Genomic DNA, 13,220 nt, shown 5'->3' with positions numbered 1-13,220 from the left:
TGATCAGAACGAGTTTGGAAGAATGAAGGAGATCGAGTAACTCAGGCCACACCATCCAGGGCCGAGTTTCACCGCCATGTCATTCGACCCGACCAGATCTAACGAAGAATCAACAACCAAACCAACAACACAGAATCATCCAATTTGATCCAATCCAACACCAACTACTACGACTACCAACAACTACCTAGTTTGCGATATCAGCATCCGCTGGAAGCGAACGTTAACTTGTCATCTACCTGCCTACCTAGCTCTCTGGGGCTAGGATAACTTAATGGGGACAGCTCCCTGGGCTAAGGCTGAGGGTCTAGGATAACTCTGGGTGGCAAGGTTGACTTTGAAGGGCTAGGTTAGTTCTCCAAGCATAGATAGCTCACCAAGGCTATGATAAGTATGAGGGGCTAGGTTAGTTCTCCAAGGTTGGGTTAGCTTTCTGGTGCTAGGATTGCCCTCCGGGGCTAGGTTAGTACTCCGAGGTTGGGTTAGTTTTCTGGGTAGGATTGCCCTCCGGGGCTAGGTTAGTACTCCGAGGTTGGGTTAGCTTTATAGGTAGGATTGCCCTCCTGGACTAGGTTAGGATTGTTCCCTTGGGCCATGCTTACCCTGGTGGGCAAGGTTAGCTCTCAGGGCCCAGGAATCTTTCCGTAACTAGAGTAACAACTGGGTGGCTAGAATGACTTTGAGTTCTCCAAGCTTAGGATAACTAAGGGCGTCTAGGATAGCTCTCAGGGGCTTGGATAACTTAATGGGGCTAGCTCCACAGGCTAAGGCTGAGGGTCCAGAATAACTCTGGGTGGCTAGGTTGACTTTGATGGGCTAGGTTATTCTCCAAGCATAGATAGCTCACTAAGGCTATAATAAGTATGAGGGGCTAGGTTATTTCTCCGAGGTTGGGTTAGCTTTTGGGGCTAGGATTGCCCTCCGGGGCTAGGTTAGCTTTCTGATGCCAGGTTAGGATTTCTCTCTTGAGCCATGTTTACCCAGGGGGTCTAGGTTAGCTCTCTGGGGTTAGGAAAACTCTGAGGGGTTAAGATATCTCTCCAGGGCTATAAGTCTGAGGTGCTAGATTAGTTCTTCAAGGTTGGGTTAGCTTTCTGGGTAGGATTACTCTCCGGGGTAAGGTTAGCTTTCTGGTGCTAGGTTAGGATTGCTCTCTTGAGCCATGCTTACCCTGAGGGGCTACTCTGAGGGGTTAAGATATGATAAATCTGAGGTGCTAGGCTAGTTCTCCTGGGGCTTGGACAACTCTGGGGGGCTACGATACGTCTCAATGGCAACGTTAACTATCAGACCAGTGTTTAAAACAAATTTATTCGCATTATCATTTTCTGTGGAATTTCCAGCACCATTGGATCTCATAATCACTGAAAATAAAAACAAATTATTTTAAACTTTTATTAAAATCATTCTTTAGATACCGGTGACAGCACTGGGAGTACCAGTGAACACAATATAAACAACAACATTATTATAGCTATGTGGACTGCATGAAAAGGATGCAAAGTTTATGAACCTATATGTGCCCAACTAGAAAAATGGTTTGTACCCCAATCGTACCCTTACTTCATTTTTAACAAATTCAAAAATATCATTTTTATAGGCTTTCAGCAAAAAATATGCATCAAGATCTCAAGAAATATTGATGGCTATGTGAACTCTCTGAAAGGCTTGACGTGTTATGCTCCGTTCACACCAACGGCGCTTTGATGGCGCTTTAAAGCGGCGTACAAAGCGGAACCAAAGCGTAACAAAGCTCGACTATAGCGCCAGGGTCGTAATAGATCGTTGGAAAGCTTTGAGCAAAGCTGGATATTCGGCAAGAGCGCCAAAATTTTTTAAACTGTTTTTATAACAGAAAACAAAAGGGAATATATTATGGTATAACACACTTCTTTAATAACAAAGTACAAAACATTTTAAGACAATTTACAGTCATCATCTGATGACGACGTGTGTAAAGTGTGATAAAACGTTATGTACTTTGTTATGAAAGAAGTGTGTTGTACCATAATTGCGAGGCAAATCGAAATATCGATGTTATGCAATTGATTTTTTTTGTCTCTAAAACAAACTGAAAATGGTCAAGTATTTCTGTTTTGACCAAAGATTTTTAAATAGGCTGGAATCATAAATGATTGAAATTTTTGCTAAACCGGAAGTAACATATGGCTTAAAATTTGGTTTGGAGGCTGTAGAGCTTATATGTGGTCCAATTTACCTCAGGTTTTCTTTTTTGTGCTCTTTGTAACAAGATGTATGGAATGCAATTGAAAAATTCTTAAAATTTTGAAAAATTTTATAGAGAAAAAAAAATGCATTATAAATTGGAAATTTTCTACTTAGGCGCTTATTATCCAAACGATCTGAAAATCATAGGATATAGACAGAATGTCAATAAAAATAAAAAAAAAAAAAATATGTGATCAAAAGTTTTAAATCACTTCCGGTTTCTCAAAATCAGGTTGGGCGACTCTCCTCCGGTGTAATTCTCATATGTGGACAAAAACCATATAGATTATCTATAATAATTAAGTTGAATCATTTAACAAGAAAAAAATCAAACCGGAATTGTCGCATTCACTGAGAGTTGTGTAATTTCGTAGAATTTAATGATTTCTCCATTTAACATCTGATTTGTAGGAATTTAGTGTATATCAAAACCTGGTTACTTTATCTAAAACTAGTTGGGAACAGACTTTTGAATTTCGAATTAAATATTTTTTATATCCGTTGGAATCTTTCGGAAATTTGAAAGTCTATATCTCAGCGACCTTGACGTTAATGACCTTGAATTTTTCAGTGTAGGATTTCCTTGACCTCATCTATCTATAGATATGCTGATATTTGATGAAAAACATTAACTTCTGGATAAATAGCCCATCGAAATCTGACATTTTGCAACTTGCGACTATACCACATTCTCTAAAAAAACAGGTGCTTTATTTTTTTTTTCAAAATATTAATGGCCTTAAAATTCTCTTTGAAATGATATATGGCAATAATGAATAAAAATATTTTGCAAAAAAAATTAACAACAGCGTGGTTTACATTATTAGAATGCATTCGGAATTCTCTCTTAAACGATATGTCATATGGATATTTTGTTATAAAAATTCAAATCATTAAATTTGGATAAATTTGAAAATATAAATAAAGATTTTATTTGTTATCTCATAAAATTCTCATGATTGACAATGGTTAAGTGTGTTATACAAAACTGTTGGTTTGAACTTTCACACCATCAGTGAACCAGACAATGAGTTAATCTGATTAGCCAATATTTTATCCCTCAAACTTCCTGGGAATTTAACATAGTATATTCTCTTACATTCTGAGATCTCTCGAGGGCAATTTATTGAATGTAAATGGAAGATTTAAATAATATTTATAAATACCAGTCAGCATGATGACAGAACCTAACTAGTCGACAAAAGTTGAAAGCTAACAGGATAGAAGTTTCAAAAGGTTTTGAACCCATGGGATATGGTCTCGTTGCCACGCTGTTCACAGTTCTAGTTTATTCCCTGTTTTCTGTTTAACAAACAGTATGATACCGGTAACTGTGTACTGGTTGGACTATTCCAGTGCAGAGTGGCATCACGTGATGCTATTATTGAATATGAAGAATAATCTTACGTCAAAACCTGAAAAATTATTTTTCCTTAATAATATGCGGTTTATAATCTGGTTTCACAGCCTCAGCCAGTTCCTCTGCATACAGATCTAATCTCTGCGTCATCTAAAGAGAAAAACAACATTATAATTGGACCAAGAAATAAGTGCCCGTCAAGGTACAGTGTCGCCTATGTTGGAAGGGGTTGTCGCAAAAAAATTTTGAATTTAAGGGGTCAAGAATTAATTTTTTTTGTGACTGAATTAAATCCTGTATTTTATGCAAATTGAAAGAATATTCTTTCAATATTATGACATTTTTTGCACTAAATGAATGTGCAACTTTTTGGAGGCCTGGGAGCAGCCACTTTCTAAATGCAATACTTAATTATTGCATTAGGTCACATGACACCTTAGAGGGTTCTCGCTATGGAGAAGTCGGATATTTATGCTCAGTGTTCTTACCGCCATATCCGTTCTATAAAAAGATTTAGTTTCTGTATTAAAGATATGGTTTTAAATAATTTAAACATGTAAAAATTTGTAAAAAACCACCGTAAAAAACAGAAAATATTTTTGTCGATTAAATACCTTGGCTTAAAATCATAAAATTTCTTACTTACCCTGAAACCCCATTTATCCTTCACTTGCCGACATAAATTCAGATCCATCTCAGATATTATTAGACCATCTCTTGTTCTAGATAGCCCCTGTAAATAATAACAACTGTTAAAGATGGGTTCCCTTATTTTAATTTATGAAAATGAAAATGCTAATACTTTAATGAATAGAAAGCAGAGGTGTTCTAATGACTTGGAAAAATACCAGTTTGTCTCATATGTCCATAATTATATTCATAATTAGCTAAATTAGAAAGCAGAATTCCAATGAATGACCGATCAAGAAAGATCAAAAAGTCTCTTTCTTGTTTTTCCAGACTGTACATACATGGACAATTATGATTGGTAGAAACTCTGAATTATATGAAATAAGAATATAATGATATGATTAAGAATACATGATAATTTATTAGAAACACCAATTAATGAAATAGTTTGCTTAATTTGACACTGAAAAATAACGAAACCCATCTTTAAACGAATGTAAAGAGGTTTTCTATAAATCTTATGTATATCAGGAACACATTTGGCAATGATTTGCACCACTCCAAACTTCTGTCATACAATTCGACTAAAACTAAGCATGTTATGACATCACTGTTGCAAAGTGCCTTATATGATATAAATATAAGCAGATTTTGTGATAGTGACCTTATCACACATTAAGTTTTAGTGGAATTGCAAAATCCACAGATGGATGACTGAAAATTAGAATGATGTAAATTGGTGTTCTCAGTTGTGTCACCTACTCGAATCTTGAGTAAAATGCCCATGCTTCCAAGACAAGACAGGGTTAATAATATCAAACCAGTTTATCGTCCGCAAGACAGAGTGTCATCATCCAATTAGATTCATTTTCCTTCCTCTTACATGATCTGTACGAAATTATCGACTCAGTGGAAAACGATCAACTGTCGGTGAAACTCTTGACGAGGCTCTAGTAAAAAAAATCGTCAACCGAGCTTGTTCCCATGCCAGCACTATCAATATAGTTCAAATCATTAGTAAATGGTTTATATATATTTATCAGCTGGTAAATAATAGACGATTATATCCCTTGAAATTAACCTACCGGTGTTCGGCTGCCATCTGGACCAGCAAAATAACTAGAACCGTAAAAATGGCCAAAATCTTTATGAGCTGGTTTACCATCTGCAGATGTGAATTCATTTGGAAACTCTTCCTGAAAGTTGAAAAGATTTCAAAAGTCAATTATTAGAAAGTTAAACATCATTTCTAAAATAACTGTCCTGGACTCGTATTCTCGAAACAATCTTGGTCCTAGGGTCTTGATTTGTAACACTTTTTCTAAGATATCCTAGCACTTAGAGCGTTTCGAGAATACGTGGCCTGATGAGGGCTGTATATCCAAAACATATCAGCAACATAAGATGCCAATTATCTACTAGACTAAAAAATCATGGGCACTGACATGTTTCTGATCCACTATCAAAAGGTTTGGCATTTATCTTACAGATGGTCTGGTACAAAGACAATGATATCACAACAGTTGGATTATAACACTACAGTTGGAAATAATAACACTACAGTTGCAAATAATAACACTACAGTTGCAAATAATAACACTACAGTTGCAAATAATAACACTACAGTTGCAAATAATAAACACTAAAGTTGCAAATAATAACACTACAGTTGCAAATAATAACACTACAGTTGCAAATAATAACACTACAGTTGCAAATAACACTACAGCTGCAAATAATAACACTACAGTTGCAAATAATAACACTACAGTTGCAAATAATAAACACTACAGTTGCAAATAATAAACACTACAGTTGCAAATAATAACACTACATAATTGATAAAGGGAAATAACTCACTGAGCCTACTCTGTTTATACCACAAGTAAAATAACTATTGGCTATAGCTGCATTTCGTGCTTCTATCGGCCATAAAGGTTCACTGAAAAAAAATATGGATTTGAATTAAAGAAATAGAAAATAAAAAGACATGTCATACATTAAAGGGATTGTAAGTGGTTTTCTTAATTTTATCGGGGATACTGATAGTATCAATTTGTACCATTCCAATTTTCCACCAGACGTCTGTGGCTCCTGCAATTCCACTAAAACTAAATGTTTCATGCCTCACTAACTGTAAAATATGCATTTTCACATAATGCCCTTCGCGATTAGTGATTAATGAACCAAAAGTGCATTCAGTGTCTAATGCTTCTCAGAAAACACCTTTTGTTCACATCACAAAAAGAAGAAGAAATTGGCTGGCGGTATTATCAAACAGATGAATGTTCAAGAGCAGGACACCTTCAGACTCCAACTGAAGTAGCTAAATGGAAATTAAAAGGTAACCATTGAAGACGGAAAGAAAGTTTGGTTTAAGGATTATTATACTACAACATTAATACCTTAAAGCTCCAACTGTTGCTGATGGATTAAAAACGATTTCTGCCCCATTTACTCCGTACATCATCCAGTTGGGTGGGTGATGTCTCCCGTAACAAATATTGATAGCAATACGACCTGAAAACACACACAGCAATAAGGTATACAGTGGGGGTCATTTGATTCCCCTAGAAAACTTGCAACCCCCACTATGATTTTAATACTTTTTTGCACCAAAATATCTGTCAGAATGCACCAAATAATTTCAATTTTTCGTCAATTTTCTTGGGCGAACACTCCATGACGATGAGGCTACAGAGTTGCTGCATTTTGATTTCAGCTCCAGTCTAGCTAGCGCCACCACTGGAAATATACTTTAGGGCATTGTCTAAGTCGACTTTTTCTAATTCCCAACTGTCAGGGCTTCTTTAATGTACAATATTTCAGTTTTGGCTTTGAAGACCAGGTTCTATAGATCTTCAGGGAAAATATACCATTTGATATTATTCACAGATCGTTTTGAACAAATTTAATTTTGGCTAATCAAAGGAAATGATGGATCCCAAAATGCAATATGATAGCGCTTAAATTGAACCTAAATTAAAAGGATAGATAGGTTAAAAAAATCTGGTGAAAAGTGAAGGCAAGAGCTGTTGGGCAGAAAAGAGGTTGGGTGAACCCTCCAGAATGGGTTCTACTCACCAAATTGAGTCTGAAAGACGGGATGACCTGTGTCTCCTTCAAGATAATACGTTGACTGAAATACATCAATATAATGACAGTGTGTCAAAACGTTGTCATGAATCCAAACACCGAAATTTCAAAAGATACATTGCATCACACACATTAAGGTTCAAATTCACAATCCATTTGACCAATCGTACCTTGGTCTCAAAAACGGGATTTATTTTAGCTGAGCTAATAAGTAATAGCGTTCATAGCTCACTGTCGAAATTTGAGCCTTCGAATCCATGTGTGTACAGAATTTGAAAGTTAAAAAGAAAGGTTGTCAAAAAACATATAAAGAAATAACAAGTAAAATTCCTCGTTAGAAGTATTTTTGAATGAATATAAGATTTTCATACATTTCTAGAACTTCTGAGGACTATTTACAAATATTCAAGACCAAAATCAACCCCTGAAGATGGCAGAACTGTCCCTTTAATGCAACCAATTTGATATAAATATTGATTAATTTAAATAATATTTAAAGATAAAAGGAGTAAATGAGAAACCTACATTGCCCAATCAGATTAAGAAAACATAGTAGGTATCTGACTTTCTTACCTCATTAAAATCGCCAACACGGGGTATATGATTCTTGCGTGATTTACCAATTACTTCCCCTGTATTGGATATCACCACTGAAATACAACCAATAACATCATCTTTTACAATTCAATTACTGCCTCATACTTATCTAAAACTTACTGGGCCATTGAAATAAAATGGAGTTTTATATCCTATTCTTCTGTAACTCATAGACCTTATTCATTCATCAGCTGTATTGAATCCAGAACAAGGCTCATAATGCATACAAACATTCGTATCAATGTGTTACTGCATATTACCGCCACCTGGGCGTCTTTAAAGTCTCCCTCTTCAATCCCATTGACTCAAAATTATCATATTTTATGTCATTAAAATTGGAGTTGATTAAGCTACTTAATAATACTTTCAGATGAATTTTACTTCACACCATTCTAAGAAAGCACAGTTATAAGCCCATTTTCCTGCTGTTGATCGGGTTCATTGAAGTCACATAGGCTATTCCTTCATATGACGTCGCCATCTTATCCATGGATGACAAAATTTGCATTATAAACCTTGCTTTCAGTTTCTAAAGATAGTGGACCACAGCCATATACGCCCACCACTGCATGCGGATGGTAAATATTCAAGATTTTGGGGCAAGGGCAATAACTCATTTCATTTGATTCCATCAACAAATCTAGTTTTTAGAGCGTTTACAAGTAAATGTTGACGGACAGACAGGGGTGCCGACAATATATGTCGACATAGAGAGGGGTGGGCGTATAAAAACGAGGCGTGAATATGGTCTATTAGGCCATTGAAATATTGATCTATATCCTACTATTCTGTATCTGAATGGAAAATTGAAATAAAATATTGTTTTTTGTCCAATTGTTCTGTTTCTTTTTAGGCTATTGTAGAGAAGTCAATGAAAAAAACACTAAGAGATGGAACTTTATTTAGCAACAGGCTTTAAGGAGACCTAAATCTCTTTACTAGAAGTATAAGGGAAGTAACTCTAATCAAGGGAAGTAACTCTACTCATGAAAAACCTACCTGCAGTATTAGCTAAGATATCACCATGGTTTTCATCACGCTCTAATATTGGTGAAACTATTACCATATTGTATTTTCGTGCTAACTGAAATCAAAATCATAATAATGTTTATAAAACATAGAAAAATTATACTCAAACCACATTTTGTGGTAGAGATAACATTAAATAATAGAACACAATTTTACAGTGTAATACTCCTCAGTTTTATTGTACACAACGTTTCAACAATTTACATCATCATCATCAGTTTATATGGTATACTGCTCCTGAGTTTTATTGTACACAACGTTTCAACAATTTACATCGTCATCATCAGTTTATATGGTATACTACTCCTGAGTTTTATTGTACACAACGTTTCAACAATTTACATCGTCATCATCAGTTTATATGATATACTACTCCTGAGTTTTATTGTACACAACGTTTCAACAATTTACATCGTCATCATCAGTTTATATGGTATACTACTCCTGAGTTTTATTGTACACAACGTTTCAACAATTTACATCGTCATCATCAGTTTATATGATATACTACTCCTGAGTTTTATTGTACACAACATTTCAACAATTTACATCGTCATCATCAGTTTATATGGTATAATACTCCTGAGTGTTATTGTACACAATGTTTCAACAATTTACATCATCATCATCAGTTTATATGGTATACTACTTCTGAGTTTTATTGTACACAACGTTTCAACAATTTACATCGTCATCATCAGTTTATATGGTATACTACTCCTGAGTTTAATTGAACACAACGTTTCAACAATTTACATCGTCATCATCAGTTTGTATGGTATAATACTTCTGAGTTTTATTGTACACAACGTTTCAACAATTTACATTGTCATCATCAGTTTGTATGGTATACTACTCCTGGGTTTTACTGTGCACAACATTTCAACAAGTTACATTGTCATCATCAGTTTATATAGTATGATACTACTGGGTTTTATTGTACACAATGTTTCTACAATTTACATTGTCATCACCAGTTTATATGGTATACTACTCCCGAGTTTTATTGTACACAACGTTTCAACAATTTACATTGTCTTTATCAGTTTATATGGCATACTACTACTGGGTTTTACTTTGCACAGGGAGCGGCAGTGGCTCAGTGAGTTAGATGCTTGCTCGCTAATCTGAAGGTCCAGGGTTCAATCCCGGCATAGGTCGAGATAATACCTTCGGATTTTTCAACCCGATTTCCCTCTGTCACTGATGCAGGTAAGAGGGGCTGACATGGAAAAAGCGTCTAGTCGTTCGGAAAGGGACAATAAACCGAGGCCACGTGTGCCACAGGCTGTGCACGTTAAAGATCCCTCGACAGTTGGAAATCGAAAAAGAGCAGGCTAATGCCGCTGTCCTGGCAAAATTTCCCTCATGGCACCCTGCATGGCATTGCCCGTCTTCATTAGCCCACAAGGTGCAGAAGAGTAGGACGTAAAACTCCATTCATTTCATTTCATTTTTTTACTTTGCACAACGTTTCAACAATTTACATTGTCATCATCAGTTTATATGGTATAATACTCGTGAGTTTTACTGTGCACAACGTTTCAATGGTTTCAGTTTAAGATTAAGATTATTGAACTTAGTATAGCGCTCATTACTGCTCTAACGTAAGTATTCAATGGTGCTTTACAAAGTTTATATGCCATATAGTATAATTTTATGATGATGACAATGTAAAATAACCAACAACTTATTAATCAAACTGTCAGTTTTTTCAATAATATCATCAAAATGGCCAACTCTACCCTACCTCCTTCATTAAGGCTGTAGTTGGACCAGATTCAACAGTTTCAGCAAATTCACACCAGGGCTGTTTTTCACGTGTACAGAACGCAAAAGGCATGTCTGAAAATAAAAAATAAACATTTGAATTGCCATGTATCGGTGAGGGATTCTGTTATATTGCTATTACACCAGATAAGTCAACTGATGAATATATACTCTTGGCCGAGTTTGAAAATCTATATTATATGTGCATTATAGAGGTAGTATCTCATTAAAGAGATTGTAAAGAGGTTTTCTAAATTGTATATGTGTATCAGGGACACGCACCAATTTCAATTTTTAGTCAGACTTTTGTGGTTCCTGCAAAAAATAAATGTTTGATGACGTCACTAATCGCAAAATATGCTTTACCACCATCGCTTATCGTCATCAAACACTCAGTTTTAGTGGAATTGCAACAACCACAGACATTTGATTGAAAATTGAAATACATACACAAAATTTAGAAAATCTCTTTACAATCCATTTAAAGATGAGTTTTCTTATTTTTTAATGTCAAATTAAGCAAACTATTTGATTAATTGGTTTTTCTAATGAATTGTCATGTATTCTTAATCATATCATTATGTTCTTATTGGACATAATTGAGAGTTTTAACTAATCATAAATGTCCATGTATGAACAGACTGGATAAACAAAAAAAGACTTTTTGACCTTTCTTGATCGGTCACTCATTGGAATTCTGCTGGTATTTCTCTTCCAATTTAGCTAATTATGAATGAATTATAGACATATGAGACAAACTGGTATTTTTCCAAGTCATTAGAACTCCTCTACTTTCTATTCATATAAGTATTAATATTTTCATTTTCATAAATGAAGACAAGGGAACCCATCTTTAAGAGAAAGGAATTTCAATGAACTTACTCCAAGCCTCCTGAAGACAAATAATATTAACCCCACATCCTGCTGCTACTTCTATAATCTCACAGATTCTCTTCTCTAGGCTCTCACGCTGAAATATCAATACTTAATACATCAGTTACAATCACTGACACAGAATCACAATCCAAAGACAATCAATATAATACTCTAAGTAGGACAAGTGTCACTAATTTACTATAGTGTGTGGCCCATAATGCCGCTACAATAAGAATAGAAGCCCTGACCAAATTCTGAATAAAAAATAACTTTGTGGACTCTCTGAAAGAATGGCAAGTTGTCAAACCTTGTTGCAGAAAGGCATCAAAATTATAACTTACCTGTTCCTGTACTGGAGCTGTGGTAGGCAGAATGATTTTATTTTGTATGGCACCGACACGTACGATCCTGGCACTGCGAGTGCTCTCCTTTGCTGCATCAAAACCATATGCTTTGATTTCAAAATTTCTTTGTCGGGCATCATCTAATGCTTTCTGTGGTAGAGGTAGAATTCTAAAAAATAGGACAGTAGGACATACAACTTCATTTAATTTAAAAATTACAACAAATTTATTTCATATTTGACCACCCTCTAGGTTGCAATCCCAATTTGGGTAGTAATGCACTTTTCATGAGGTCAGGGACTAGTCTGAAAACTTTTTCAAAATAAACGATAAAGATGTGTTAAATAAAAATGAGTAGAAATATGAAACTCTGGTTCATTGTGAACTGTTGCAATCTGATGCTACCTGAAAAAAGGCTGGGAACCCTGGATCTAGAGCTTTATTCATGCAGTTTGGATGACGAGGGAATCTGATAAACAACCATCATCAGGACAGCTAGTTTCAGAAATGGAGGACCTTGCATGAGCGAATAGAGAGCAAACTCCCTGAATAACAAGAATATACTACAGTATGAAAACCCTTGACCAAAAATATCTGAACTAGGCCTAATGTTTATTTTATTCTGAAAGAGCTAGTGGGCATGCAACTTTAAATAGGGAAACATCATCTAGAATTTCGAGGGGGGACGAAGGTTGGTTCTGTGTCATTTTCAGACATCAAACAAATTGCATCAATTTAAAGGAAACAAATCAAAATTCTTTCAGTATTAATTGAAATTCTTTAAATTTTCCAAATCTTAGACGAAATTGACTTAATTCCAATTTGACCGACATTTCAATCCATATTCACCCCAGTCCTAAGTAAACTCGTCCATTGACCCACTGATAACTAAAAGTAAGTCAACAATACAACAAGTTCGTTTTCCGACTAAAATATTCCATGGCAAACTTTTGAGAAAGCTCAGATATCTGTATAAGGCTTACCTTAACTTTTTGCCATAAAGTAATCGTGCAACTTCATCCAATTCTGCAGCAGGGATGTGTTTTTCCAGAATATTTTCTATGCTTTCAATTTCAGCTGCCATCTTGAAGGGTGGGAGAGTTTATGTTAGAGAAAGGAGGGTGTAATTTTTTTATTAATTTGATTTGTGCAAATGTGGACATTTCGAGGAAGATAATAGCAAAAACTTTGAGGCAAATGTTAGGTTTGATTAATTTGAGTGAAATTTAATAGCAATATAAGACGAAAGTTGCAAAATAGTTAACCATGATTTCAGGATGAACCCCCTG

The 13,220-nt window shown here is 35.3% G+C and overlaps 1 protein-coding gene across 1 annotated transcript; it reads right to left on the bottom strand.

Annotated features, from left to right (window-relative positions):
• Positions 1-1,292: 1,292 nt before the first annotated feature.
• LOTGIDRAFT_205519 (hypothetical protein) lies at positions 1,293-13,022 on the bottom strand. Its single transcript, XM_009045391.1, has 13 exons — positions 12,915-13,022; positions 11,929-12,100; positions 11,594-11,681; positions 10,692-10,786; positions 8,912-8,996; positions 7,889-7,965; positions 7,304-7,358; positions 6,625-6,739; positions 6,080-6,161; positions 5,305-5,415; positions 4,236-4,322; positions 3,637-3,739; positions 1,293-1,364 (listed from the first exon to the last, which is right to left on the bottom strand). Exons 1-12 carry the CDS (start codon positions 13,013-13,015, stop codon positions 3,653-3,655), a joined length of 1,155 nt encoding a protein of 384 aa, XP_009043639.1. The 5' UTR covers positions 13,016-13,022; the 3' UTR covers positions 1,293-1,364; positions 3,637-3,652.
• Between the last annotated feature and the right edge of the window lie 198 nt (positions 13,023-13,220).

This window comes from Lottia gigantea, assembly GCF_000327385.1.
Source record: "Lottia gigantea unplaced genomic scaffold LOTGIsca_1, whole genome shotgun sequence".
In the NCBI taxonomy this organism is placed as follows: Eukaryota; Metazoa; Mollusca; class Gastropoda; family Lottiidae; genus Lottia; species Lottia gigantea.
Note: the sequence above shows the minus strand (reverse complement) of the source record. Positions and strands in the feature narration are given on the sequence as shown.